This window comes from Ananas comosus, linkage group 7 (assembly GCF_001540865.1).
Source record: "Ananas comosus cultivar F153 linkage group 7, ASM154086v1, whole genome shotgun sequence".
In the NCBI taxonomy this organism is placed as follows: domain Eukaryota; kingdom Viridiplantae; phylum Streptophyta; class Magnoliopsida; order Poales; family Bromeliaceae; genus Ananas; species Ananas comosus.
The window spans coordinates 7,402,032-7,429,833 of NC_033627.1; the positions used below are offsets into that span (position 1 = coordinate 7,402,032).

The 27,802-nt window shown below is 40.8% G+C and overlaps 2 protein-coding genes across 2 annotated transcripts; one reads left to right on the forward strand and one right to left on the reverse strand.

Moving 5' to 3' along the window:
- On the reverse strand, window positions 305–2,115 carry LOC109712830. Its single transcript, XM_020236597.1, has 6 exons — window positions 2,023–2,115; window positions 1,842–1,927; window positions 1,669–1,759; window positions 1,156–1,587; window positions 653–1,081; window positions 305–589 (listed from the first exon to the last, which is right to left on the reverse strand). The coding sequence occupies exons 1-6, from the start codon at window positions 2,065–2,067 to the stop codon at window positions 305–307; spliced, it is 1,368 nt and encodes a 455-aa protein (XP_020092186.1). The 5' UTR covers window positions 2,068–2,115.
- Window positions 12,742–27,501, forward strand: LOC109712926 (metacaspase-5-like). The gene is made up of 2 exons (XM_020236739.1): window positions 12,742–13,223; window positions 26,297–27,501. Exons 1-2 carry the CDS (start codon window positions 12,872–12,874, stop codon window positions 27,217–27,219), a joined length of 1,275 nt encoding a protein of 424 aa, XP_020092328.1. The 5' UTR covers window positions 12,742–12,871; the 3' UTR covers window positions 27,220–27,501.

Sequence of the window (27,802 nt, forward strand, 5' to 3'; positions counted from 1 at the left end):
AACCATTCACCGTATTTAAATGCGGTAAACCATTCACCGCTTTCAAGCTGTACTGCAGCAAAACAGCAGCAACTATGCAAAATTCTCACATTATACAAAAAAGCAATGTTTTCAAGCATTTCAATTACAGAAATAATTACATAAAATCATCTATACCAACTTCAACCACCCTTTAAGCAGATAAAATGAGCTATACCAATATCAAGACATTTCAATATGGATAAATTTAGATAATACTACAAAATCAATATAGAAAGATCTGAATATCAAATATACATAATAATCTCAAAAATGATAAAAAACATCAAGTCCCCTCCATCCCCCTCCTATGCTCTCGCCCTCGTCCCCTGCCACGTCCACGTCCGCGTCCACGACCGCGTCCTCGACTCCGTCCTCGAATATGTATGTCATGCTCCATCTCAGGCTGCACGGGCTCAATGACATGCATCTCATCAATATGCTCGATGGCGATGCCCTCGACAATCTGCTCCATCCCTTGCTCAACAGCTGATGGTAGTATCCCTTCCTGCGTCCCAATATGACCTCGTCGTCGTCGCCTACGTTGATATACAATATCATCGCGACGAACCTGCAACGTGGATGAAACGTTAGAAAGATGGATAGACGTGAATGAAATATCAAAATATAATACCTCTGACGTAGATGGAATCTCAAATGGAGGGATGGACGCCGACGGAATATCAAACTGCACTTCCGATGTCGAAGGGACATCAGAAGTCGAAGGGACATCAGATGGATGAATTGGGACAGATGTCGATGGAAAATCATACGCAGGCATCGAGGTGGAGGGAATATCATCGAAACCATATGTAGGCGCGGACGTGGAGGGAATATCACCGAAATCATATGCAGGTGTAGAGGTGGAGGGAATATCACCGTGAGCACCAAATGTCGGAGAAGAAACATCCGAATGTCCTGTCACGGGTAATGTCGGAAGGCTCTCTAACACGCTCTCGAGATCCCACCTTACATGTGCTAGAGCATCGATCATTCTAGTGGGCTCCGGAGGATCATCCATCAAATGACCGATACCGCTAACAGCATGCCGGATAGCATACACCTGTATAAACATATATGATTATATATAATGAATATCCTTATATTAAAATAAACTATAAAATAAAATAATCTTACCAATCGTCGCTCGACATTCCCACGCGGCAGAAAAGTAAGTGGAGGCCGCTGTACAGGACGAGAAATCCACCTCCGTGTGATCCCCCAATACCACTGCATGTATACAGAGGTAGCTCGTATCGGATCTGGATCGACGAAAGGACTCTGCTCCGCAATATGCTCAAGACGATCTGCCCAACGCTGAATATATGGAGCATGAAATGCTGCCCAGTCCTCGCCTGATCTACCCTGCGAGGTGATCCTCTGTATAGCTTCTACAGGATCCGGTATATGCTGCAGCAATCCAAACTGACGCAGAACTCTATCAGGTAAATGTAGCTCGACAATATGATAGCATATCAAACTAGTTCTCGAACGCCAGATTGCTGAGCCCTCAAGACAAAATGCAGGAAGACCGATCAAAACATCCTCCGTATAGGGCATCCATGTAACCTGTACAAGTGTATTAAAAAAAATGAATGTAAGATTTTATAATGTTTATGCATGTATTTAATTTATGAAATCTATAAGTACTTGTGACTCTCTTTGCTGATCTAGCTCATCGCGATAAAACTCAATATCGGTCGCCCTGACATTTCCACGAAATCGCAATCCCATGTTCCACCTGCAGAAGTGATTAATAGTATATTAAATTATTTATCAAAATTTATTATTTTATTATATTATATTTTAAATACATAGCATACCGACAACCCAATGGACAATCATGCAGATCCGATAGAGCTCCAACTCGATCGGGACGTCCAATATGTATATGGTCCCATGCCCATATCTAAAAACAAAAAAGTTAACTATAAAATTAGTAAAAGAAACCAATTTGCAAATTACAAGTTATTACTAAAAAAAACTAAGTTCTAGTGATTTGACCTGTAGTAGAGTACCAAAAGCACAACACTCGGCCTTTCCTTTCATAGAGGCATTCCCTTAGCCCGATAGAGATGGGCTAAGGTAGCTGCGCCCCAAGGTAGGCCTCCACAGAAGTCAAAATCCTCAAGTAGCGCTAGCCACTTGAGGTGAACACGATATCCAGTGGGGTTAGAAAACAAACTGCATCCAATTTGAAATAAAATGTATGCTCGTGCAGATGCTGCAACCACGGCCGCCGGAGCATCCAAAGGAATATGCCGGAAATGCTAAAACAACCACTCCAAGCGGATCTGGCTGGCGACGACATCGCCTGGCTGTATCCCAAGAAGGAGCTCACATGTATGCAACAAATCAAATGAAACACGTCCTGTAACAGGCTCCCCATCCACTCGTAGTCCAGCTATAATGGCCATGTCACGTAGCGTAACCGTCATCTCTCCGTGACGTAGGTGGAATGTCTGCGTCTCGCGCTTCCATCGCTCTATCAACGCCCCTAACAGAGCCTGATCTAGCTGTACTCGTCTGAGGCGGGAGACGTAGAAAAAGCCAGCATGTCGTAAGTGCTCTATCACTCCCGGATGCTCGACCGTCCATGTGTTCAGTTTACGGCCATGCTCCGTAAATTGAATTGGCGTGTACCTCTGTAAAGTTTATTCACTTTTTAGTAAATTTTCCTTTTAAGTATTACCCTAAATAAACGTTTTTGTAAATGCATAACTTAACATACCTCTGATCGCACATAGCTCGACCGATGCCTATCCTGGTCTGATAGAACTAATAGATCAATTGGCCCGGGATCCTCTTGAATGTCCATCTGCAAAATAAAATATACAAATTAGTGACTATTAATTGAACGTTAAAAGATAAATATAGAAATAAAAATACTGTAGATAGTCAAACATAAGTCACCAACCTAAAGCTCTACGTCTACGGCCTTCATTTGTTCTATCTTGATTATTTGGACATGTAATCCTATAATGTCCCTGTTGTTTACAAATAGTGCACATAGTTCTTCGCATTCCTTCTCTCTCGTCCATGGCATTTCGAATACGAGTTGATCTCGGACCACCTTTCTTTCTCCTAATTGGTGGTGGTGCCAGCGGTGGTCCTTGAGGGCGTGGCCAGCTTCTTTTGTCTGGGACAGGGTGAAATTACGGGAAGTAAGCACGATGGTAATTCTCACATGTATACCATTCAGAACACAGATTATAGTAGTCAATGTTCATTTGACCATTACTGCATACAGCTAGAAAATGTGAGCATGGCAACCTAGTGAGCTCAAACTCATAGCATGAACAACTCGAGCTTCTCCCGTCAAGAACCACCTCAAATTGTCCATTTCCGGTAGTAATTTAAAACTCGTTTACTCCGTAACGATCCACACGGTGTCCTCTTGCGATTATCATATAACTCTTAATTAACGCCTCCTGTTTTGGTGTCAATACTGTAGTGTATGTCTCACCTTTATCACGGCGCTTAACAAAATAATTGTTCACCTTATAAAATGTAGCGGCCACAAATGCTGTGATAGGTAAACCACGTACACCCTTAAGCACTCCATTTAAACTCTCCGACCGATTTGTCGTCATTGTCCCAAAACGCCGTCCACCATCAAATGCTCTCGCCCAATATTCCCTTTCCCCTTGGAGCTCGTGCACCCAAAGCCATGCCGCTGGATCCATTTCTTTCAACTGATCCTTATGCTCATAATATTCTTTTGCAGCTGCAGCACATCCTATGCCCGTATAAAATTTATTGAGCACTGTTTCATTTTTAAAACCGGCTTTTTTCATATTAGCCTGCATATGGCGGAGGCACCAACGGTGAGCATGTCCCTCGCTTCTCGGAAACTCCTCCGCAACAATCTCCTTTAACCCAGGAAAGCGGTCTGAAATTAAACAAATAGATCGATCACGTGTCACTAAAACCTTTAGATGTCGTAAAAACCAACGCCAACTAGCCGCATTTTCTCCCTCACAAATAGCAAACGCCAATGGGTATAACCCATTATTAGCATCTACACCCGTCGCAATCAACGCATGCCCTTGATACTTTCCATACATATGGGTTCCATCAATGCTCAACAATGGTCGACAATAAGAAAACCCATTAATTGACGGCCCGAAGGCCCAAAATACTCGCCCAAACTGCCTAACACCATTTGGCAGGATTTTAGGATCAAGACGCCATTGAGTCCCGGGATTCACGCGCTGTAGTATAGATAGGAAGCGACCAAGATCGGTGTATGACTCCTCCCAACCACCATAAATGATCTGTAGTGCTTTACTTCTAGCCTGCCACGCTTTCGAATAAGGTATGTCTACATGCAATTCATTACGCACCTTTTCTTTAATTTCCGCCGGTGTCAAAGTAAGCTTTACCCTCAATGATGGGAGAATATGTCGACATATAAGAGATGAAGTACAGTTTCGATGTACAGTGTTAAGCACCGGCACTAAACATGTATGTTGCCCGGAGTATTTTTTAACTCTAAAATAACTCACATCCTTTGGTACCGATGCATGTAATCTCCAAGGACATGAATCTACCATGCATTTAACTGTATACGCCTTTGTCGTCGACTTTATTACTTTCATTTGCACGTTGTGAGCAATATGCCATTCCCCCAGAGTGTGCAATAAACTTGCTTTATCAGGAAATACCCGACCAACCCATAAGTCATCAATAGTAGGAGGGGGCTGTTCAATCTGCGGACGATCATGCACATCGTTATCAGCCACATACTGGTCAATCCAATCATCATCTTCTACAAATTGGTCTGGATGATCTATGTACTCTGCACCTTCATCTGGATCATCAACATATTCATTATTGACAATTGGATCATCACCCTCAGTATATATGATATCTGCGAGAACACCCAGTCCACCATCATGATCTGCATCATAATGATGAACTTCTGCCACAATGTTCTCATTTACGGCCAAATTTGAAGATTCATGTCCAACACCCTCATGATCAGTAGTGTAACGGTCTTCAGCTACTTCTTGTTGCACTTCCGCCCGATTTCCTATACCGTCATTTTCGGTTCCCAATGGATACGATCCAAAGTCATGCACATCATGAGAGGTATGAAATCTGCAATTATTTCGTAGTTAATCACTTTCTAACCAAATAAAACAGTGAATGATTAAATTAATTGTAGCGTATTCTAACCCTTCTTCACATGAGACGCCTTGCTCTCTACCCAGTGGGGCATGAGAACTAAAACCCGTGGCATGATGAATAGTACGTGGGAGGGGAGGAGGATCACCAACAACTACATTTGAAAAATCGTACTCCCTACAATTGATGGGAGAAGGCAATATAAATATTTTAATATTAATAAAATCTGTATACAAAAGTTAAATTTTGCAATACTAACCTAGGTGCATTAACTCCTCCAATATCAGCATGAAAAGATTCTCTTTCGGGGCCAGGGGATAATACATCCATATTAAAGTCACTGTTTAACATCCTAGAATAATATCCCTGAGAAAAAACTATCTCTTTTTCAACGAAAATTATCAAACACGGAGGGTTTCCCGACAATGCCATCGCACCACACAGTGAGTCATCATTCGTAACTTCAACTATATCGAATTGATTCATCCCGGTCAAATATCGGACTTTAATAATTAGACGATACTCATCTCTCGAAGTATCGGTCAATCTATATATTTTTCTCTCGAATTCTGTAAATGTAATATCCACTNGTCATTGTAAGCTTTACCTTCAATGATGGGAGAAATATGTCGACATATAAGAGATGAAGTACAGCTTCGATGTGCAGTGTTAAGCACCGACACTAAACATGTATGTTGCCCGGCGTATGTTTTAACTCTAAAAGAACTCACACCCTTTGGTATCGATGCATGTAATTTTCAAGGACATGAATCTACCATGCATTTAACTGTATACGCCTTTGTCGTCAACTTTATTACTTTCATTTGCATGTTGTGAGCAATATGTCATTCCCCAAGAGTGTGTAACAAACTTGCTTTATCACGAAATACCCGACCAACCCATAAGTCATCAATGGTAGGAGGGGGCTGTTCAATCTGAGGACGATCAAATTCACCGTTATCGACTACATACTGGTCAATCCAATCGTCATCTTCCACAAATTGCTCTGGATAATCTATGAACTCTGCACCTTTATCTGGATCGTCAACATATTCATTATTGACAATTGGATCATCACCCTCAGTATATATGATATCTACGAGAACCCCCAGTCCGCCATCATGATCTGCATCATAGTGATGACCTTCTGCCACAATGTTCTCATTTACGGCCAAATTTGAAGGTTCATGTTCAACACCCTCATGATCAGTAGCGTAACCGTCTTCAGCTACTTCTTATTGCACTATCGCTCGATTTCCTATACCGTCATTTTCGGTTCCCAATGGATACGATCCAAAGTCATGCACATCATGAGAGTTATGAAATTTGCAATTATTTCATAATTAACCACTTTTTAACTAAATAAAATAGTGAATGATTAAATTAATTCTAGCGTATTCTATCCCTTCTTCACATGAGATGCCTTGCTCTCTACCCAGTGGGGCATGAGAACTAGAAGTCGTGGCATGATGAATAGTACGTGGGAGGGGAGGAGGATCACCAACAACTATATTTGAAAATTCGTACTCCCTACAATTGATAGAAGAAGGCAATATAAATATTTGTTATATTTAAATAATTATACAAAATTCATATTTTGCAATACTAACCTAGGTGCATTTGCTCCTCCTCCGATATCAGCACGAAAAGGTTCTCTTTCGGGGCTAGGGGACAATACATCAACATTAAAGTCACTATTTAAACATTCTAGAATAATACCCCTGAGATAAAATTATCTATTTTCAACGAAAATTATCAAACACGGAGGGTTTTCCGACAATGTCATCACACCACACAGTGAGTCATCGTCCGTAACTTCAACAACATCGAATTGATTCATCTCGGTCGAATATCGGACTTTGATAATTAGACGATACTCATCCCTCGGAGTATCAGTTAATCTATATATTTTTCTCTCGAATTCTATAAATGTAATATCCACTGGAATACCACTTAATTTCTTACAACCGGCAATGTACTTTGGATTGTTATCGTGCATCAATATTTCTCCATTCCAATGAACAACTATAGCCACATTACTACGCGTCATCCTAACTTAAACAAAATATAAAATTTGTAAATAAACATAATCATACCAAATTAAAGTGCTGAATTGATACTGCAAATAAGCTGCTAAACTCACCCAAAGTACTTCACTTCCCCTAGAAACACTAATAACTTACGGAGCATCATTTGTTGGTATCGATCTACATCTGAGAGTTCGAATTAAATCAATAATACATCTGAGGGCTCTACCACTAACCTAGGGTTTAAAATGTGAGCTAAAAGTGTACATACCACAAAATATAGACAAAATACTGTAAAATAACACAATCATTTAGAAACAATCAGCTCTATTTCAAAAATAATTAGATTTTTCTCAAACCTCTCACCACTAACCTAATGGAACAATGTCCTTGCAATGCTGAGGAGAGAAGGCACGGCAAAAGCAGTACAGACGGCGCCGGCGACGGCAGCGGCGGCGGCGGCGTCGGACTCGGGTCGAAGTGAGTGAGATAGAGAGGAGTGAAGGAGCGTGCGAGAGACAGAGAGGAGAAGCTCGGGAGACACAGGAGCTCGGGCCTGGCGCCGGCGGCAGCGACGACGCCGGCGGCAGCGACGACGCCGGCGGCAGCAACGGCGGCGTCGGCAGCGACGGCGGTGTCGGACTCGGGTCAGAGTGAGTGAGGTAGAGAGGAGTGAGGGAGCGTGCGGGAGACAGAGGAGAAGCTCGCGCGCGGGTGAGTGAGAGAGAAAGGAAAGGGGCTCGGGCGGGGTAGGGTATACTGCTTAAAGGCGGTGAATGGTTCACCGCCTTTAAAAGCGGTGAACTATTCACCGCATTTAAAGTCGGTATTTAACGTTCCTAGCACACGTGACGGGGGTATTTGATGGTCCCACAAATGCGGTGAATGGTTTACCGCATATATATGCGGTAAACCATTCACCGCATATGCCTGCTTGCTGACCTGGCCGATTTGGAGACTATTTTTACAAATAAATTTTAAGGAGGCCTATTTTTGTAAATAAAAATTTCAAGAAGACTATTTATAAAAAAAATTCNGCATACTGACCAATAGGTCATCGAACTGTAAGAAACACGAGTACCGATCGCTCAGGTCAACTAGGATGGAACCACTCAACATTCTATCGAAGATATGCAAGTATAATACAGAACTAACTGTCAGCACAAGCGGCAATTCTACCCCTAAGGGTATACCAACCGTATAGGTCATCAGACAATGAAAGTCACGAAACCGACCGACTAAGTCACATAATGTCGAATGACGGATCTGTGTAAACTATAATCATCCGTCGGCACTAGCCGGCAATCCCACCCTTTAGGGTATACCGACCTCAAAGGTCATCGAACGACAGGAGTCACGGAACCGACCGAATAGGTCACAGATACAAGATATAAGAACTGACCAATCAGGTCACAGATACTGAATGCAACAACCGACCAACTAGGTCAACAGATATCACAAGTAGATAGAACTACTCCTACTCAGGATACTAATCATACAAACAGCGAGTAGAGTAAGATGTAAACAATAGGGGTGCAAGGCTCAATATACTATACTACACAATAGTAATAACAGGAGAATAGGGATAGAAGGATATCACCGAGCGTGCACCACTGTACCTACTTCGGATCGAAGTACCCACCTGTAAGGATGTCGTGCCTGTCTCCTGACTGCGAAAGAACGTTAACCGAACCTACGGAGGGTCCACCGGGTTAGTATCTAACCCACAACTAAAAAAACCCTAAAAGCATAACCCCACAAATAGACCCACGAGAATTGGTTTCCCAAATCGATTGCCGAAATAAGCCGGAAGTCCCATAATCACACTAGGACTCCGTCGGGACCCACGAACTGTCCCGGAATGCACCGACTCGAGCTACAAGTCACCCGCTGCCCCAAAACACATCAAATTGGATGTACAAGGAGCAACAATACTAACTCACATCGAAACGATTATTGTCGGATAATCGTTCTGATCCGGGTTCCCGGAAGTGTCAATTTCAACACCGGAACCCACCATCGCTCACCCATCATTTCCGAACCCTCGAAATGATGTAAGTGACCAGCCAACAAGGCTCAGCGACTACGCAAAAGCTCACGAAGCACCGTCGGAATAATTCTGAATCGAACACGCGTTCCGTCAGCGGATTTCGCTGACAAACGCACCGGAAATGCATTTTCGATCTCCGTAAAGGCTTGGGGCCTTGGACAATCAGTCCAGAGGTTATCCTAAGCCCACACTTGTTGCCAACAGTAGCCCCGACATATGAAAATGCATAAAAGCCCTTATCGATACATAAACGGCGCATAAAATATAGGGTCTTTTCGCGATTTATCAATTTTGCCAAATTGACCTCTCAGTGATCATTTCGTAATTCCTAAAGATGCCGTCCGTCGAATTCTAACGATTGCACCACTCCGTTCAGTACGACTGGGGCATCGAATCTAGCGATCTTGAAGTTCATCATTATGTCCCCTAATGCACGGAACACACCCTCTTTGTTCCACCATAAACCACATATATTAATATAGAAAATTCAATCAAACCCCTTTTCTCTACACTGTGCATATCAGAACAATCCGTCAGTGCCATGTCCAGAATGTGAACTGACAAAATGAGCTATTGAGTCCTAATGTCGAGTCCAATACCCACCAGAACCCTTCTCTATTCCAACCGCTCATTAACCAAAACCGGAAAGTTACTATTTCAACTTAAAGGCATCAGTCTGGTCGCGCGTAACATTCTTCAATCTCACATGTTATCATAGAAACTTGAAGAGTGCTATTGTAATTAATTATATCACAAAAACATCTCACAGAGAGTTAGCTATCACTGTCAAAATCTCAAATCACTAAAAACCTCGAAGCATCTTGCCATACCTACGCATCAATTCACGAGCAGAGCAAAATGAGATTCGGCTCATACCATGCTCAACATCCAGGCATTGGAAGATATATTGTAGATATAGCAAGAGTGGTGACCCTAGAGACAATCGAGATCAATACCACTACCACTATTTAACAATGCAGGTAATGACGATCACCAGGAGGTGGATACTCTACACTGTACAGCGCCACCCTCCGTATAAGCCAGGTTTTGGGCACAGTCGAGAAGAGTATGGTATACATTTAATATATATAATATCTTTTATATTATTTTTATATAATACAAGATAAGTTCGTATAATCTTTTTGAGTGCGTTTATTCAAATCGAATCGGTCAGAGATCAATATACGATCAAACAATGTCCTGTCAGATATTAACAACGGTGGATATAATACCTCTATCACAGTTGCCGATCAGATGAGAGCATTTTGGAGAACTTTCCTACCTTTCACACACTGACCTCATCGACCGCAACTATGGTGAACATCGACGGTACGCCATGCACCAGTATATAGACCATCGAGGCCATCATCCAACCGATAATGAGCCACCTATGCTGAGTAGTGGAACCCTGCAATGCGCACTCCAGTACCACTGATACCAGCCTCGAGCAAGTTGATATTGTTTATACAGGGTGCGCCAACTGACTATATCAATTCTAACCTAGAATCAAGCGCTCCCTTACAGATCCTCCACGACCAGACATATTACTACCTGGACAGATTGTCGTGTCCTGCTACTGCTGTGAGGAGACGGTTATTAGGAGGGTGTGCATCGAAGCATCTGGACCATTGAATGTTAAGCCTTTTGATGATATGGTGTTGATTCGTGTCGCGAACAAGTGGTAGGCGACAGGGTCGTGTGAAGTAGGCAGGAGAAACATGATATTATATTTCTATATATTGTAAAACTGGCTTTAATTGGATATTCCTGTTGGATTATCTATATATACATATGAGATTGTGGTAGTGAACGTTAATTGTAACTTTTAGTGTGTGAATGCGGTGATGTTGTATTAATACTGTTGCGTTTAGGCGATCTGTATGATTATGTTTGATAGTTTGATGTATATATTTATTTTTGCACAAAAACTAATGCGAATTGTAGTTAATTTATTTTTCTCCAAAAAAATGGCTAAGTCAGTTAGTTATTGGACATGGTGAAGCTCATTCACCGTTCCAATAACAAATACCCGGGACTACCATTTTTGCTAAACTTAGATATTGTATGACACATTGAACTTTCAACGCTGTTTACGGAACATCACAAGTGTCCAATACAAAATATCGCACAATTAGAACATTCTAGCTAGGGCTGGCAAACGCGAGCGAGCCGCCGGCTTCCAGACTCGGTTCGTCTCGATATTTGACTCGCTCCGAGCCTCGATCTCGAAATTAAATGAGACTAGCTTAAACAAAAATAAAAGGCTCGAAAATCATTTCAAGCCTGAGCTTGAAGTATTACTTCGCTCGTTCGAATTAGCTCGAAAACTCGAAAAGCTCCGGAATAAATATATATATATATAATATAAAATATGATTTTAATAATAATAGGTGCTTAATAATTTGGCAAGTTTATGGTTGGCCCATAAAATAAACCCAACAAGACAACGGGCAACTTGAGCCCAACTCTAAAATTTACATAACACACTCCTGCTTCAGACTTCACATTTTTTGCACATAACCCTAAAACATGATAACATTCAAATTCTCAAATTCCTAATTCCTCCCCCCTCCCCTCTCTCTCTCTCTCTCTCTCTCTCTCTCTCTCTCTTTCTTTGACCCTCACCCGGTCAGGCAGTCACCCTAGCTGATATGTCTTGCAATTATTTTGTATTTTGAACTATTGGACATGTTGCATCAAATTGTAGGTAATGTTCTATAAAAATTAAACTATTGATTATATAATGTCGAGAATTTCAATCGGCTCGTTTAGAGCTCGAGCTCGGCTCGACTCGAAATTAGGCTCGCTCGAGCTTGGCTCGAATTAATTTCAAGCCGAGCTTGAGCCTAGATTTAGGCTCGAAATTAATTTCAAGCCGAATTTGAGCTGACATAAGCTCGCTCGAGCTCGGCTCGTTTCCACCCCTATTCTTAGCTAATGTATTTGTATTGGACACGTTGAATAGTTCACCGTGTCCAATACACGGTGAATAGTTCACCGTGTATAGATACGGTAAACCAATCACCGTGTCCAATATATTATTCACACCCGACTTGGGTGTGTATAATACATTGGATACGGTAAACCAATCACCGTGTCCAATGTATTATTCACACCGGACTTGGGTGTGTATAATACATTGGACACGGTGAACCATTCACCGTATTTGAACACGGTGAACGGTTTACCGTGTTCAACTTAAACACCTGGCCCGAGCTCCGCCCACGTGGTACTGACGTGGCGCTTGCGTGGCAGGATTAGGACCATCTTTGTAAATAAATTTTTGACAGGACTAATTTAAAAAAAAAAATTTGGCAGGAAGCTATTTACAAAAAGAGCCCTCATCCCCCGCTCTACCCAACAGAGCGGCAGAGCAGTCGAACGAATCAGAAATTGCCACGGCGCCCGCACAATTAATTATTAATTATTATCACTGTGGTGGGCCAATCATTCCAACGTATCAGAAATGGCCACGTGTCGTGCCAGCTAAGAAAGTCAATCGTGCCCCCTTCCAGTGGCAGCCACCAAACCCGTCGAATCGGAGGACAGAGGAGTCACCAAATCCCCCCATTGTCACCAGTGGCAGGAAGAAGAGAAAGGGAGGGGAAGAAAAAGGAGGAGCACCTTGGGGGTGGGATCAGAGAGGATGAGGGGAAAGAAGAGGGCGGTTCTGGTGGGATGCAACTACCCGGGGACGAAGGCAGAGCTGAAGGGATGCATCAACGACGTAAAGCGGATGCAGCGATGCCTGATCGAGCGGTACGGATTCGCGGAGGAGGACATCGTGGTGCTGATCGATACGGACCCTTCCTACCCGCAGCCATCGGGGGCCAACATCCGCAAGGCCATCTCCGACCTCGTCGCCTCCGCCCGCCCTGGGGACTACCTTTTCATCCACTACAGTGGCCACGGCACCCGCCTCCCCGCCGAGACCGGCGACAACGACGACACCGGATACGACGAGTGCATCGTCCCCTCCGACATGAACCTCATCACTGGTCCGATCTCCTTCCTAATTCTTGATTCTCGAATTGCTTCACATCATTTTTTTTTNGAAAATCTCATCTCTTGCAAACGGTAAAGTTTGCGAATTGGTTGATATTTGGTTTTAATTTGAGGAAATTTGATCTCGCAGCTCACAGGGAGGAATTAATTTACAATTGCTGGCAACTCAGTATATGCACTACTTCTAGAGAACATTTAAGGGCATTTTCCACAAGAAATTAATGCAATTATAAAACAACAAAATCTTACGAAAGAAAAAAAAAGAAAGAGATCGGCACCAAATGCCCGCTTAGTGAGGAAAATACTTTCAGGAGAAAAAGAAAAGGGGGAGACGGAGTGGGGATAAGCACTTCCCTAGAAAAATCTAAGTTCCCATGTGTCCACTGTAGGACACATTTGTCATACCCCAGGTTATAGTGGAAGTCTTCGGGTATGCTATAGACCCGCCGCATGCATCAGCATGCACCATGCACATGTGAAGCGTATACAAATAACCTATCCGAAATATATACCAGGAGTGTATATATAAAAGAGCCTTTATAAGAATCTAAGCATCCGCACAGCCTAAAATAAATACAACTCTATCAGCCTCCTCTGGCTCAAAATGTATAGTCAGCTGTATACCCATATACATTAGGTGGTCCTCCTCTAGTACTCCCCTGGATAGGAGATGCTATCTAGTTCGCGATCCCCTTCTCTTGTTCTGTTGCCAGCATTGAGGGCTCTGAAATAAAAATAATAATGGGATGGCGTGAGAACTATTAAAAAATAGTCTCTGGTGGGCACAGTCGATGATAGCGACAACCTGCACCACGAGGTCTATCAAAGGCATCAATAATAAAAATTGAACTGAATAAATAAACATATGATGCATTGAGCTAGAAATAAATATTAGCTGTCATGCCTTTATAAATAAATAATGGAAATTGTCACAACTATCTCACAAAGTCAGCCTCCGGAGAGCCACTCGCGGGGTGCGACCCATCCGAGTACCAAATACCACATGTACTGTCAAACTCAATTTGGCTTTTGCAGGCTATAGTGACATGCGATGATCAGCAAGATCACAATCACACTGTTTACTTGTCCCTTGGCATTATCAGATCATGTTTCACTTTCTTTTCACAGTTTATCTGCCTCTTTGTATTTTTCCCAATTTCCCACATGTCACCTGCCCTATGGTATCTTTTTACATTTTCTCACATATTGCAACACATTAGTATTACTCAGAAAAATTGGTCTCAGAAACTAGAACATGCAGGACATCTACGTAGAGTTGAATATGTACTTGCTTTATTCATGTAATCTCAATTAAGCGATATTTTCATCTCAATAATAATCTCTCTGTCATGCTCTCTACCACGGTCCAGTAGATGTCACAGTACTGCTATCATAATCATGTCGACAAGATCTTCTTTATCTCGCAAAGACATGCACATATTAGATATAGTAATTAGTTCGCCGATTTTGGCGACAAGATACCACCCTAGTAGGTGCTCCAAGGAAGGTACTCTCAACTGTACCATAGCAAGAAACTCCATCAGGATTTACAATACATTCAACTCCTAGATCACACAACCATGATCTTCAATCACCAACTGTTGCATTACAATCAATTAAAATCTTACTTTCAGTCTTTAAACTCATCTATTCCTTCAAATCCAGTACAGAATGAAAGACTTTAGCTAGGATCATCCACAACTTTCCTCCTCACTCTATAGCCTTAACGCATGTATCAAGGATCATCAATAGGAGGAAACCATCAACTTTTGGGCTCTCCAAAAATAGACCCTAAACTTAATTAATAAGAGAACGAGAAGGCAGCAGGAGAGAAAAGGGCTCAACTTCAGCTACACAATGAAGGATGTGTTGCTAAACAATGGACCATTTATAGGTCTGTAACAATAGCATTTGAACCCTTAGACAATCCACAAACAACTCTCTGTCTGGAAAAGCTTCGGGCACTCGAAACTACATTCGAGCGTCCGATACTTGATTAGTCTGATGATTTTGAGCGCCCACTATTGCTATCGAATGCTTGAAACTTATGAAACATTGCTAGCTTAGCCTTTCGGGCAAGGTTTAAAGTGCCACCCTGTGCCGTACAGCATGGGGTGGCACGTACCGTGCCACCAAGAAGGTGGCACGATACAGGGGGTTCTCGGATCCCTCTCCATGCCGCGACACGGATCTACGTATCGCACGAGACAGAGCGATACGTAGGTCCATGCCATGGCACAGTGCCGTGCTGGCACACTGTTCTTTTTAATTTTTTTTTTTGCTTTTCGTTTTTTTTTCTTTATGTTTTGTTCTTTGGGATACCACGAAGCATCCCACACCCCTCCAAGGACATTGCAAATCGAAGATTTACTTATTAGGTAAGTCAAAAAAATTATAATTTAATTTTTTTGTTTATCAATATACGGGTAAATTTTTAATTTACATATTCGATACATACCGCAAGGGGCGAAACTCCCCGCACCTCTCTCATCGGCCTGAGCCCTTAGCTTCCACCACAGACATCCATTTTTTTCACAAATTATTTATCAAAATTTGTCGCACTGCGAAATTTTTGGCTAATAAAGGGAACAAAATCGAAATCAATAAACAAATTTTGAGGCATATCAAACATAAAAATTTATTTTTGTTTTAGAAGATTAAAATACTGATAAAATTAAAAGCTAAATTAAATCAATTAATACTTATATTTATTTAATTTGTTTGTCATATAATTTATTGCTTAATATTTTTGATAGATCCAATAATTTTTTGAAAAAATTAATTGAAAAATATTTTTTTCAAATAATGTTAAATAATTTTTTCAAATACTTTTAAAATAATTTTTTCAAATAATTTTTAAAGTTATTTTAAAACTTATTTTTTTGTCTTGTATAAAAGAAAAACTATATTATGGTCAAAAGAAAAAAAAAAGAAAGATGTCTTTTTAAAATTCTAACCTGTAAAAATTTTTATTCTACATCAAGTGTAGTTGTACTTTACATACAAAAAAGTTTACAAATATGTTAATTGATCAATATAGTAATTTATACATAGCAAATATTCATAATTATTTGATTAAATCTTTCAAAATAACATTATAAGAGCTTATTGGAACAAAAAAACATTAAAATAAGTTCGTACCAAAACGTGGTAGTAGAAGGTCATACGTATCCATTGACACGCAAGCGTACTATGTGTCGGCGTACCGTGCCAGGCAGACAGCGGCACGCCCCTGTGTCACGGCACTTTAAACCTTGCTTTCGAGCACCCGACACAATTCGTCAAGCATTCGAAACTTACGTGGTGAGCCACTTGCTCACCGCTTGCTGCTTTCGCAACCTTATCCTCAAACTTTTGGCTACTATAGTCCTTTCGGGCATCCGTAATATAGCATGAGCACTAACTTCAACTTTCAAACTAATTCTCGCCAACTTTTGGGTGTCCGGTACTGCACCTGAACCTTTCGGGCGTCCTGTCACGTGTCAATCGGTTGGTGCTCAGTTGTGACATCCTTAGGGGCCACATTTGGAAGGCATTTGGGTTAATGAAGTTATGGAGTTACGAAGTTGAGACAGTCTGTCAGGTATGCTATCGTTAATGGGTCAACAAAGCAATTCCTTAGCAATGGCCCATATCGTGGCAAGAATATTGGTGTCGCCGCATGCGGGGGACTCGAAACGTACCCCTCGATAAACACTTTTGTAACCCCGGTGTGCCAAAAGAGGAAGGCCTTGCTAGGTATATTGAGGAGTGGTAGGACACTTATGAAGTGGCCCTAACTTCTCGAATGGTCCATAGGATATGGACCGCCCGTTGACAAGCGGACGTGCTAAACCTAGTGTTCGTGTGAACGGATCTTGGATGTTGGAAGCTAAACGGGCCTAGGGTAATGTCGAAGACATGAGATCGAAGACATTACGAGGCCGGGTATACCGAGAGGCTTTTCTCCTAGGATCGCTTGCCCTACCTTATACAGTCGGATCTCTATAGCAAGGTTTTAAGTGCCTGTCGACACGAGCCGTATCCACTGTGCAGTACCGTGCCAACAAGATACCGGCACGATACAGACCCCGTGCCGATGGCACAGCTCAAAACCCTCTATTCTTTAAATTAGTAAGTAATTTCCTCAATAAAGTTCAAAAGATGTGATAAAAAGACATAATAAATAGTTAGAATATTTTGTTGCTAAAGAAAATAAATATTTCATGCTATTATGTGTCGGCGCACAAGAATTTTTTTGACCGGCATGCATCGGCACAGCTCGGCACGCACCGTGTCGTACCGTGCCGGCAAGTTTCCGGTACACTCCCGTACCATGACACTTAAATCCTTGACTCTATAGTACAGCGAACGAGCGAATGAGGGGTAGTCTTGCGACGGATGGTACTTCGTAAAGGGCAAGGCTTGCGAAGGCAAGTGTGCCGAGCGGGGATTCATGGGGCGTAGTGTTAATGAAACTCAAGAGGCAAAGCTTAATGTGGCAATCGGTATTGGTATCCGTAAAACCAATCTTGGAAGCTGGGCCAAGTATGTTGGTGGCCTAGTATAGTTGTGCAACGAAGGTGCCAGGTGGCTAGTGATGCAGAGCAAGTTAGCTCGTTTGTGTGAATTCTTATAAGGAGAGCTTAAGCGGGAACGATCGATGTTGGGATTTGGGAAGTGAACCTTATGGCCGATCTGAGGGTGTTGATAACTAGGCTTGGTTGGGCAATGAAGGAACCGGGTGGCTAATAAAACGGAGGAAGCCTGAATCGGTTTAGTTGTCACGCCCCGGGAACAGGCATAGGCCCGCCCGGTGCGTGTCCAGACCCGCCATATGCCTGCACATATAAGACATCTACAACAAAAGCGATAAATAACCTGTGATACAAATATCTAGAGATATCAGAGCGAGTATACAACTAAGTTATAACAACAAGTAGAGTCGGAAGAGAACTAAACCACTAAAGCATAAAGTAAACTGATACATCATAAATCTCAAGATACAAAAACAGGGTGGTCTCTATAACCAGGTACAAAACTCTCACAACCTCTCCAAAAGAAAACAAAAGAGAGGTAGACCACCTATCACTAAATCCCTCGATAGCTAACTCGAGGTGAAACCTTTCCCGCGATCCCGAGCCTCTCCCGGAGTGGAAGGCTCTGAAAGAAAATATAAAACAGGGGGTGTGAGAACTATAATTTATAGTTTCCAGTGGGCAATTACTGACCTTAGCAAAATGCACCACTAGGCCCAAATCAAAAGCAGATATGGATAACAGAAGTTAACTGCGGTAAATAAAGCATATAGTAAAATGCTATTCTACTATTCCATAAGTAATCGGGATATCAACATGGAGTACATCTACTCTATATGATCCAAATATGCCAATGCATAGCAATTATGTTCTATCATGGCTACCAAGTATACTATGATGCAACTGGTAATACTATGAAGTATATTATATGTCCCAAAGTCCAACACATATCTAGTATGTACTATCATGGCAATTAATGGTACCACAATTCCCAATGTCAACTGAATCCAACTACGATATACAATCAAGTAGTGTTTATCACTTATTGTTTACTGTTTTAGTCAATGTCCACATGGCATGTCACTACTTTAAGGTTCCAATCTTGTAAGACCCGCCCGTAGGCTGTCTGGACTAAAGACCCACCCATAGGCTGTCTGGCCTGCGCCGCACCTAATGGCCCCGTGGTAGTCAACAGGGAGCGACCCTCACAAGCATGTGTGAATGAGCACAATTGGCAAGCAAGCATATAAGTCCGTCTCCAATCCCAAGTCATTATGTCTAAAACATGGAATGTAGCATATGTCTCAGTGGCCTATCACTATGTCATCATGTCTAAAATATGAAAATACTCACTAGCAACCCATAGGTCTAGTCTATGCCTCAAGTGAAGGTTTACTAAGTTCACTATATCCAATGCCTCTTTATGGCATTATCTCACTATATCCAAAATCATTCCAAGCTTAATGCCGCTTTATGACATTGGCTTACTAAATCCATCTCTAGTTCAAGCCTAATGCTGCTTTATGACATTAGCTTACAATTTACATACACTCTAGCCTATGTCACTCAATGACAACATGTCCAACCATACCAAGCATGCGTTCTAAGTTCAAGAGTGTAATCTACATGTCATATGCACTACATGCAACATAATCTCAATCAAATGTAAGAATGCTAACCATATGCAAGGTTCCAAATATGAACAGTTCTCTACTACATAGAGGTCCAATGTACTTTATACATAACATGCACATATTAAGCATTCTAAAATTCTCAAATATTCTATCTAGTAAGAATATGCATGCATTTTCATTTTACGAAAAGTAAAAACCATCATAGGGATGATTTATCCCATTTTGGTGAGGCCAAACCCACCGAGAGTTCCACGCGGCCTTCGTTTGCGCCGACGAAGATGCCCACAAGCTTCCTAGCTCCCTAAAGGTTAAAATAGGAACGATATATGAACGTTACGAACAACGAATAGGTTAAATATTAACCAACTCAAGAAAAGGGTAATATCTCACCTAAGTGTAGAAAATCCCTCTCAAGCTCCAAATGGGAGCTAGAACCCTTCTAATCCAACCTAGAGGAAGGTTCTAAACCGATCAATCGAGCTCCAAAAGCCCTAGGTCAAAAATCTCCAAAATAAACCCTAAATCCTCATTTCTAGGGCTACAACAAGAAGACCATCAAAACACAAATCAAGAGGAGAGAATAAACTTCTAACCTCTTGAGAAGCCTCAAACCAAGCTCAAAGTCCACTAGGTATGGAGATCTTCCTCCAAACAAGCCTCAAACCCAAGATCCAAGCTTCAACAATGGTGGAAAATGCTCTAGAAGACAAAAGAGAGCAAAAACCACATAAAAATCAAGAAAAATGAAGATCAAATCCATGGAGAGGCAAAAAAGACTCACTCACCTTGTTTCCTCTGAGTTCTAGGCTCAAGAAACCAAAGGGGAGGCGTGGGTGGTAATATAGAAGGCCACAATCGCAAAAACACCCCTGCAGTTCGAACCTTTCAGATTCTGCCAAAGTGTACCGGTACACGGGAAAGGGTACCGGTACAAAATCTCGGAACTCATCTCGAACATTTTCACATTCACTCCTTTACCGTACTTTGCCTAATTTGGTCAAAGTTCAGTAATATACTGAAATTTAGTATATTACAAATTTACTACTTTAAACTTTTATAGTTCCGTCACTATCTATTGTATAATTACATCACCAAAATGAAATAACGTTGTCTTCTTCATTTCTAAGTGTCACTAGGTACATGATTTCATCTCACAGAAAGGGTTCACTTACAAAATCTGAGAGTAGTCTCTAACTAGTTCGTAACTCCCTTGCTGTGATCACGCGCCTCACTGGTGATTGATGACTTTGTAAGAAAAACATCAATAAAAGAGTGTGAGAACTAAAGTAAGTTTCTAGTGGGTACGATTGCCGAACCTAGCCAACCTTCCACACTAGGTCTGAACGAGGCATAATAGGAATGAATAAATGGATATGAAACAACTAGTAAATTAGGTAAATGAATATAAGTACAGATGCCTCTACTGTTTCTCTGAAAGGATACAGTGAACGATCCAATGTGATCAATTTTACCTTTATGTGTGTTAGGTTCTCACTGTGACATGTCCTCTTACCCAATCTTACCAACTACCGACTACCTAGCCCAGTACTAGCCTGCTTGTCACGGCTTTGTGGGAAGTATGCTCCGTCCACCTCGGCCTTCCCATAGAGTGTATGCTCTACCCATTTGTGTAATCACCTCCAACACAACCTTCACGAACTAGTAACCAATTAGTCCAAGCTTGGTCATATTCTCATATAAAAACCCAATTTGAATTTCACTTTAATGTAATAATCATCTCAATAGCTCTATCACAAAAATACTATGCCTTTATCATAACTACTGATCATGACTCATAATCAAGAATACACTATACTCGAATAGTGTTGATTTAAGAATCTACAATTCTAGTATGCTTATCTCAAGGGTAAGGTCATCGTAATGTTATTTACGACATGCATTAACTAGTTGCCCAATTGTTTGATTGTCATAGTCTATATCAAACCATTCAAGACCTACAAGTTCATAACAAAGAAGCTCCCACAGTCCAACTATCATAAAGATCTGGGGTTACAAGTCTCACAAAAGCACCATTTTTCCTATGCATGCTAAATTACATTTTCAAGAACAAGTTATAGTTATGCTTCTCTATGAATCATGCATGTTAACAATATGGAGGAAACACCGTAAACCCTACATACAATAATGAGAAAAAGGAAAGGGAAACTTAGAGATAGTTCAAACCTTTTTGGAAGGCATAACCCTTCTCTAGTTGCTAGAACATCATCGTAAAGCGATTTTTTGTTGTTCAGGCTTCTAGCCAACCCTAAAGAAGAAGGTTTAACCAAATTAGAGCTTTTGAAAAGCTCCACTAAGAAAACCCCAAAAGTTCCTTTCAAAATCTAAAAGACTCATCTCAACACTTAGAAGGTTGTTGGAGATCTTGATCTCATCCTTAGAGGCTCTTCTTTGCATTGCTCTTTGCCCAACTTAAAGTTTGAGGAATCTTCTTGTGAGGAAGAAGAAGATAGGGAGTTAGGGTTGGGCTTAGTGGAGAGGACAAATGGAAGAGAGAAATTATAGGGTTTAAGAGTGTGAAAGAATGTTTGGGATTGTGAAAGGGTATATATAGGGGTGTTACAATTGCATTTAAAACCTCCCACAATGACAAATTGCATTTAACACAAGTTCAAACCGAACTTTGGGCATTTTTCAAAAATCACGTTTCATTTTCTAGTAAATGATTATGATTCCACTGGTTTATAGAAAATCTTTTTATTTTCCTCAGAAATTGAGAGTTTCATAGGTTAGTTCCCTGCCCATTTTCCGAATAATCTTATTTGGGTTTTCGAAAAATGACTATTTTTCAGAAATTGCCAGTATTTTCCTTAGAATCCAAAACTTCTACAATCCTGCATCTAATTTTGGAAAATAAAATTGGTATTCCAAAAAATAAATCTTCAATCTGATATTTGAGGTAGGGGTGGAAACAAGCCGAGCTTGAGCGAGCTTATCTTAGCTCAAGCTTGGCTTGAAATTAATTTTGAGCCTAAATTTAGGCTTAAGCTCGGCTTGAAATTAATTCGAGCTGAGCTCAAGCGAGCCTAACTTCGAGTCAAGCGAGCTCGAGCCCTAAAGGAGCCGTTTGAAATTCTTAAATCACGCAATTTATAGTTTAATTTTTATAATTACCTAAAATTTGATATAAAAATGTCTAATAGTTCAACATACAAAATAAATACATGAAATGCGGTATTATAATATTAAGAAAAATAATTTTGGGGAAGCGACACTGTGAGCAAGTGAAAAAGAGGGAGAGAGAGAGTAATTAGAGTAGGATTTTGCTGGTTTAGTTTTGTGGGCTAACAAATATGCCCAATAACCTAAACTCTATATACATATAATTAATATAGATGTTATATATTATTATATATAATTAAAATATATATTATATATAATTTAAGTTTCTTAAATATTTTTATTATATTCAAGCTTTTCGAGCCTAATTCGAGAGAGCCAGTAATACTCAAGCTCGGCTTGAAATATATTTCGAGTTTTATTTTCTATTCAAGCTCGGCTCAATTTAATTTCGAGTCGAGCTCAAGCGAGCCGAATACCGAGCCGAACGCGAGCCTCGAGCTAGCTCGCTCATTTGCCAGCCCTAATTTGAGGTAGGCCTGAATATTTGTTTTTGTCTCGTTTTACCTGAAGTTCAATTCTAACGCACTCCAAACTCTTCTAAATTCATTCTAATCATGTTTAACATGACTTTATCCTCACTTTATCAATTTGTCCAACATTCAATCTATTATACTGAGTTTTAGTATACTATAGAGTTTATTTGATGCTAAAAGGTTATCGCTTCAGGTATAAAAAACGAAAATGCGACGGATTTGGATTTTTGTTCTAACCCAACCCAAACCGAATTGATTTTACATTATCTATACATCTCTACGAATACATTATTTGACAGTCCTGCAATCCACGTGGCTACCTCTCCTTCGTCCTCTTTCTCTCCTGTCAAGCTCTCTTTCTCTCTCTCAAATTTATATCTACTTAGTTATTATATCCATCTCTCACCTCCAACAGCTCTATTCTCTCCCTACGACATCAAAATCTCTCCTATATCTTTTAGCCTTCCTCTCTCTCTCGTCCTGCCAAACTCTCTCTTTCTCTCTCTCAAATCTACGATGAGTTGCGTTGAGGAAGCCAACACAAGTAAGTCAGATCCGGCGGCATCGACGAGGGATCCGGGTAGAGGATGTAGTCGGCACCATAGAGAGGAGCTAAAAAGCAGGAGCCGCAGCCATGACGATAGAGGTGATCAGTGGCATTGGAACATAGAGCAACTCGGATTCGTCGTTGATGATCTCTAGCTCTGCTAAGTGGTGTGCCTTTTTTGTTACTTCTTCTAAACAAGTACATATTTTCTTTCTTTAGCTATGGTGGTGTCTTTCTTTTTTTTATTGTGTGTTTTATGTCATAAATCGAGTTCATTTTTACTACTCCCCGTATGATGTCACTATTTTAGTTACGAGTTTGCTTATAGCTATTATTCTTTGGTTTTTCCATATTGCTATTCTTTTTTCTACCCCTGCCTTCTTTTTTTGTTTTTTGAGGCAATGTTGATATTTTTTTAAAAAGGGGCAATTGCCTATATACCCCTGAAAAGTTTCCGATTTTCTTATTTACCCCTTTTAGAAGGCTAATATTGAAAATACCCTTCTTACGTTCCAAGTTCTTTCTAAATATACCCTTGGAGTTAAATTCCGTTAGTGAGGTGTTAACAGTTGCCGTTATCTTTGAAAAATTACTATTTTGCCCATTCCAATATACCCTTGTATCGTAACTAACTTTTCTTATATACCCTTCATATAGCAAATACTTTTCTTATTTGCCCTTCAAATATCAATTAATTAATTAAGCACGTTGGGAGCGAGCAGATGAACGGATGAGATCGATCGCAGCTAAACCAACCTTGGTGGCTGGAGGCATAGTTAATTCGGATTCGACAAAAATTCGGTGCGGATATAATTCGGATAAAATTCGTCTTTTAATTTTTAAATTCGTTGAAAAATGCTGCTAAAAAACGGATCGACAATTATTCGGATACGTGATTTATACGGATATTATACGTTCACCAATTAAAAATTCGGGATAAAAAATTCGGCTATATAATAAATATATAATAATTAATATACTATATATATTATTATTATAAATTTTATATATAGATTAAATATATTTAAAATTATAATAAACATATATTAATAATGGCCTCGTGGACCGCGCACACCCGTTGGCCTCTCATCCGGTCTACGAGGCCAAATTGGCCTCGTGGACCGCGCACACCCGTAGCTCCCCTCCGCGCGCGACACCGCACCCCCTTGCTCCCGGCACGCGGACGGCCTCGGGCGGAAGGAGAAGAAAAGAGAGAAAGAGAAGGGGTTTAGGAAGAAGGTGGTGAGTGTGAGGTCTCTCTCTCTCTATACTATTTGTCTCTCTCTAGTTTCTCTCTCTAGAAAGAAGAAGCAGATGATGAAGGAGAAGAGAGAGAGAGAGAGAAGCTGGGCTTGCTTAGGAAGAAGGTGGTGAGTGTGAGGTCTCTCTCTCTCTATACTATTTGTCTCTCTCTAGTTTCTCTCTCTAGAAAGAAGAAGCAGATGATGAAGGAGAAGAGAGAGAGAGAGAGAAGCTGGGCTTGCTTAGGAAGAAGGTGGTGAGTGTGAGGTCTCCCTCTCCCTCTCTCTCTCTCTATAGAAAGAAAAGCAGATGATGAAGAAGAAGATGATGATTGACCTCGAGCAAGACGGGATTATTGCTGCGACCCTCTTGCTCCCGGCACCGGTGGCGGAGGAGGAGGACGACGGGAGCGATGAATTTGGCCAAGTTGGGAGAGCAAGAGAGGATAACTTAAGGGAATAGTTTAATAAGGTAGGGGCAAAATAGGTATTTTAATTAGGTTTTAACTCTGGTATACATTTAACCCATGTTTAACCCGAGTTAGTTTAACAGGGAATAACTGCGGGGGTATTTTGGAATAACAGTGGAATATATGAGGGGTATTTTAGAAAGAAAAAAAAAGTAGAGGTAAATCGGATATTTTCAAACGTATGAGCCTATGAGGGTATATAGGCAATTATCCCTTTTAAAAAAAAGAGCACTAAGAGTGGTGCATGGAACACAATTTTATTTTATTTTATTTTATTTTTCTGATGTTGTATTTAGATTTTTCATAATATACATAACGCTACTTTATAGGGTCTTTTTTTTATATATTTCTGAAGTTATAACTTTTTTCAATATTAAAATTTTAAAAATATATATCTTAATTGACCGAAAAACCTATCTATTGCGAAATGTGGGCTCTACACTAGTATAATATATATGAGTGTTTGATGTTATATTTGAATTTGTATTTTGAAATCTGATCTTAATATGATATGTTTCGAAATATGGTAAAAAGAAATAATTGTTTGGGATTCGGGTTTTCGGGTTTGGGTTTCGGATTTTTGGTTAGGTTCGGTTTTGGATATAGATTTTCAAAATCTATCGAGTTCGGGTTTGGGTTGGGATTTTGGGTTTGGTTGTTGGGTTTGGTTTTTGAAAACCGGCCCCGAATCCAACCTTTTGACATCCTTATTTGCTTGAGTTCATAACTAATATTGCATCAAGGTGAAGGAGTACTAGTAAATTCATTCAACAGTAAGGCAAACTACTGTTGTGATCATATGCTATTTGGCCAATGAGACATGAGACAAACTCCATGAAGCCATCCCGAGCACGTATAATAGTGTTCTGCTCTTTACATCCTTGATGAGAATGACATTGTTCCTTGGAGATAATAATAATAATTAACCAGCTGCTTGATATTTGGTCTACTGGAAGAAACACATCATATCAGTATGTACTTGCATAAAGTTGCTGCTATCACAGTCAATTAATTTTAACTTGCTTTTTGTTTTTCTGGCATAGATGATGATTTCAGGGAGTTTGTAGACAAAGTTGGAGACGGCTGTCGGATCACAATTGTCTCGGATTCCTGCCACAGTGGTGGTCTTCTTGACAAATCTAAGGAGCAAATCGGTGAGAGCACAAAATGTCATGAGGAAGGAGGTTCTGACTCTGGCAGAAGCTTTGGCTTCAGAGCCTTGTTGAAAGAGACAGTCCATGGTGCATTCGAGTCCCGTGGAATTCACCTCCCTCACGAAGGTCATCATCATATCCGCAGCCACCACCAAGCTGTGGAGGAGGAAGACAATGACGATTCTGCACACTTCTCAGGGCACGTTCACCATATAAAGAACCGCTCTCTTCCACTTTCAACACTGATTGAGATCCTGAAGCAGAAGACCGGAAAGGAAGACATCGACGTGGGGAAGATCAGGCCAACCCTATTTGACATGTTTGGTGAAGATGCCAGCCCGAAGATAAAGAAGTTCATGAAGGTGCTGTTGAACAAGCTTCAGGAGGGGCGCAGTGGTGAGGGTGGAGGCGGTGGCGGACTCATGGGGATGGTGGGGAGCCTTGCACAGGAATTCCTCAAGCATAAGCTGGACGAGAACGATGATGAATACGTCAAGCCCGCTTTAGAGACGAAGGTGAATAGTGTGCAAGAGGTGTATGCTGGCTCCAGCAATAAACGGATGCTTCCGGATAATGGCATTCTTATCAGCGGTTGCCAGACAGACCAGACGTCCGCTGATGCAAATAGCCCTCAGGGGGCGTATGGAGCTCTAAGCAATGCCATTCAGACCATCATTGTTGAGACTGGCAGAGAGATCACTAACAAGGAGCTTGTATTGAAGGCTCGGCAGATGTTGTCTAAGCAAGGATTTATGCAGAAGCCTGGTCTTTACTGCACTGATGAGCATGCTGATGTGCCCTTTATCTGCTGAAGGTAGAGGATTCACATCCCTTTCTACCTTTGTTTAATTTATTTTTATCCTTCTGTTTTCAGTTTGTTTGGTGTGGAGTGTTTGGAGTTCTTTTTAATTTATCTTTTTTAATCTTTTTTTGGTTGCTCTCACTGGGTAATGCTCTGTTGACAAATAATTACTTGCAGAGCAGCCTCTGAACTCGGCGTGATCCCTGATGACAATCATTATTATTTTTATTTATGTATTGAGCTTACACTCAACAATCTTTCTAAATGGGTTTATAATGAGTTTAAGCTTGAATGACTTCATAACAAGACAAAGCAAGAATTTCAATTATGTACCGTGCAATATAGGTATTTTTACTTCCAAATTTTCAGAATGTTCATTGAAACATTTTTACTACCCTAAATGCCTCAGTAATTGAGGCATTTAGGGTAGTATTTGACATTCTTTTGAAGTGACTTGTTTACTTACTTTTGAATCCTAACCTCTAGGTTTCCTTCTAAGGTCTACCTCCTTGACTCTGGAATCCCAAATCACACATCATCTGGACGGGTCATTTGAAGCTTCATTCTTGTAGACTCGCTAGTTTTCTGCCTTC

What these genes read in the sequence shown, in the direction of transcription:
- LOC109712926 (XM_020236739.1), top strand. Translation starts at nt 12,872, where the DNA reads ATGAGGGGAAAGAAGAGGGCGGTTCTGGTGGGATGCAACTACCCGGGG. An exon ending in CGACATGAACCTCATCACTG is followed by an intron (nt 13,224 to 26,296) that starts GTCCGATCTCCT and finishes TTTCTGGCATAG; the next exon opens with ATGATGATTTCAGGGAGTTT.
- LOC109712830 (XM_020236597.1), bottom strand. Translation starts at nt 2,067, where the DNA reads ATGAAAGGAAAGGCCGAGTGTTGTGCTTTTGGTACTCTACTACAG. An exon ending in ATCAGCAAAGAGAGTCACAA is followed by an intron (nt 1,588 to 1,668) that starts GTACTTATAGAT and finishes ACACTTGTACAG; the next exon opens with GTTACATGGATGCCCTATAC. An exon ending in GGAATGTCGAGCGACGATTG is followed by an intron (nt 1,082 to 1,155) that starts GTAAGATTATTT and finishes ATGTTTATACAG; the next exon opens with GTGTATGCTATCCGGCATGC.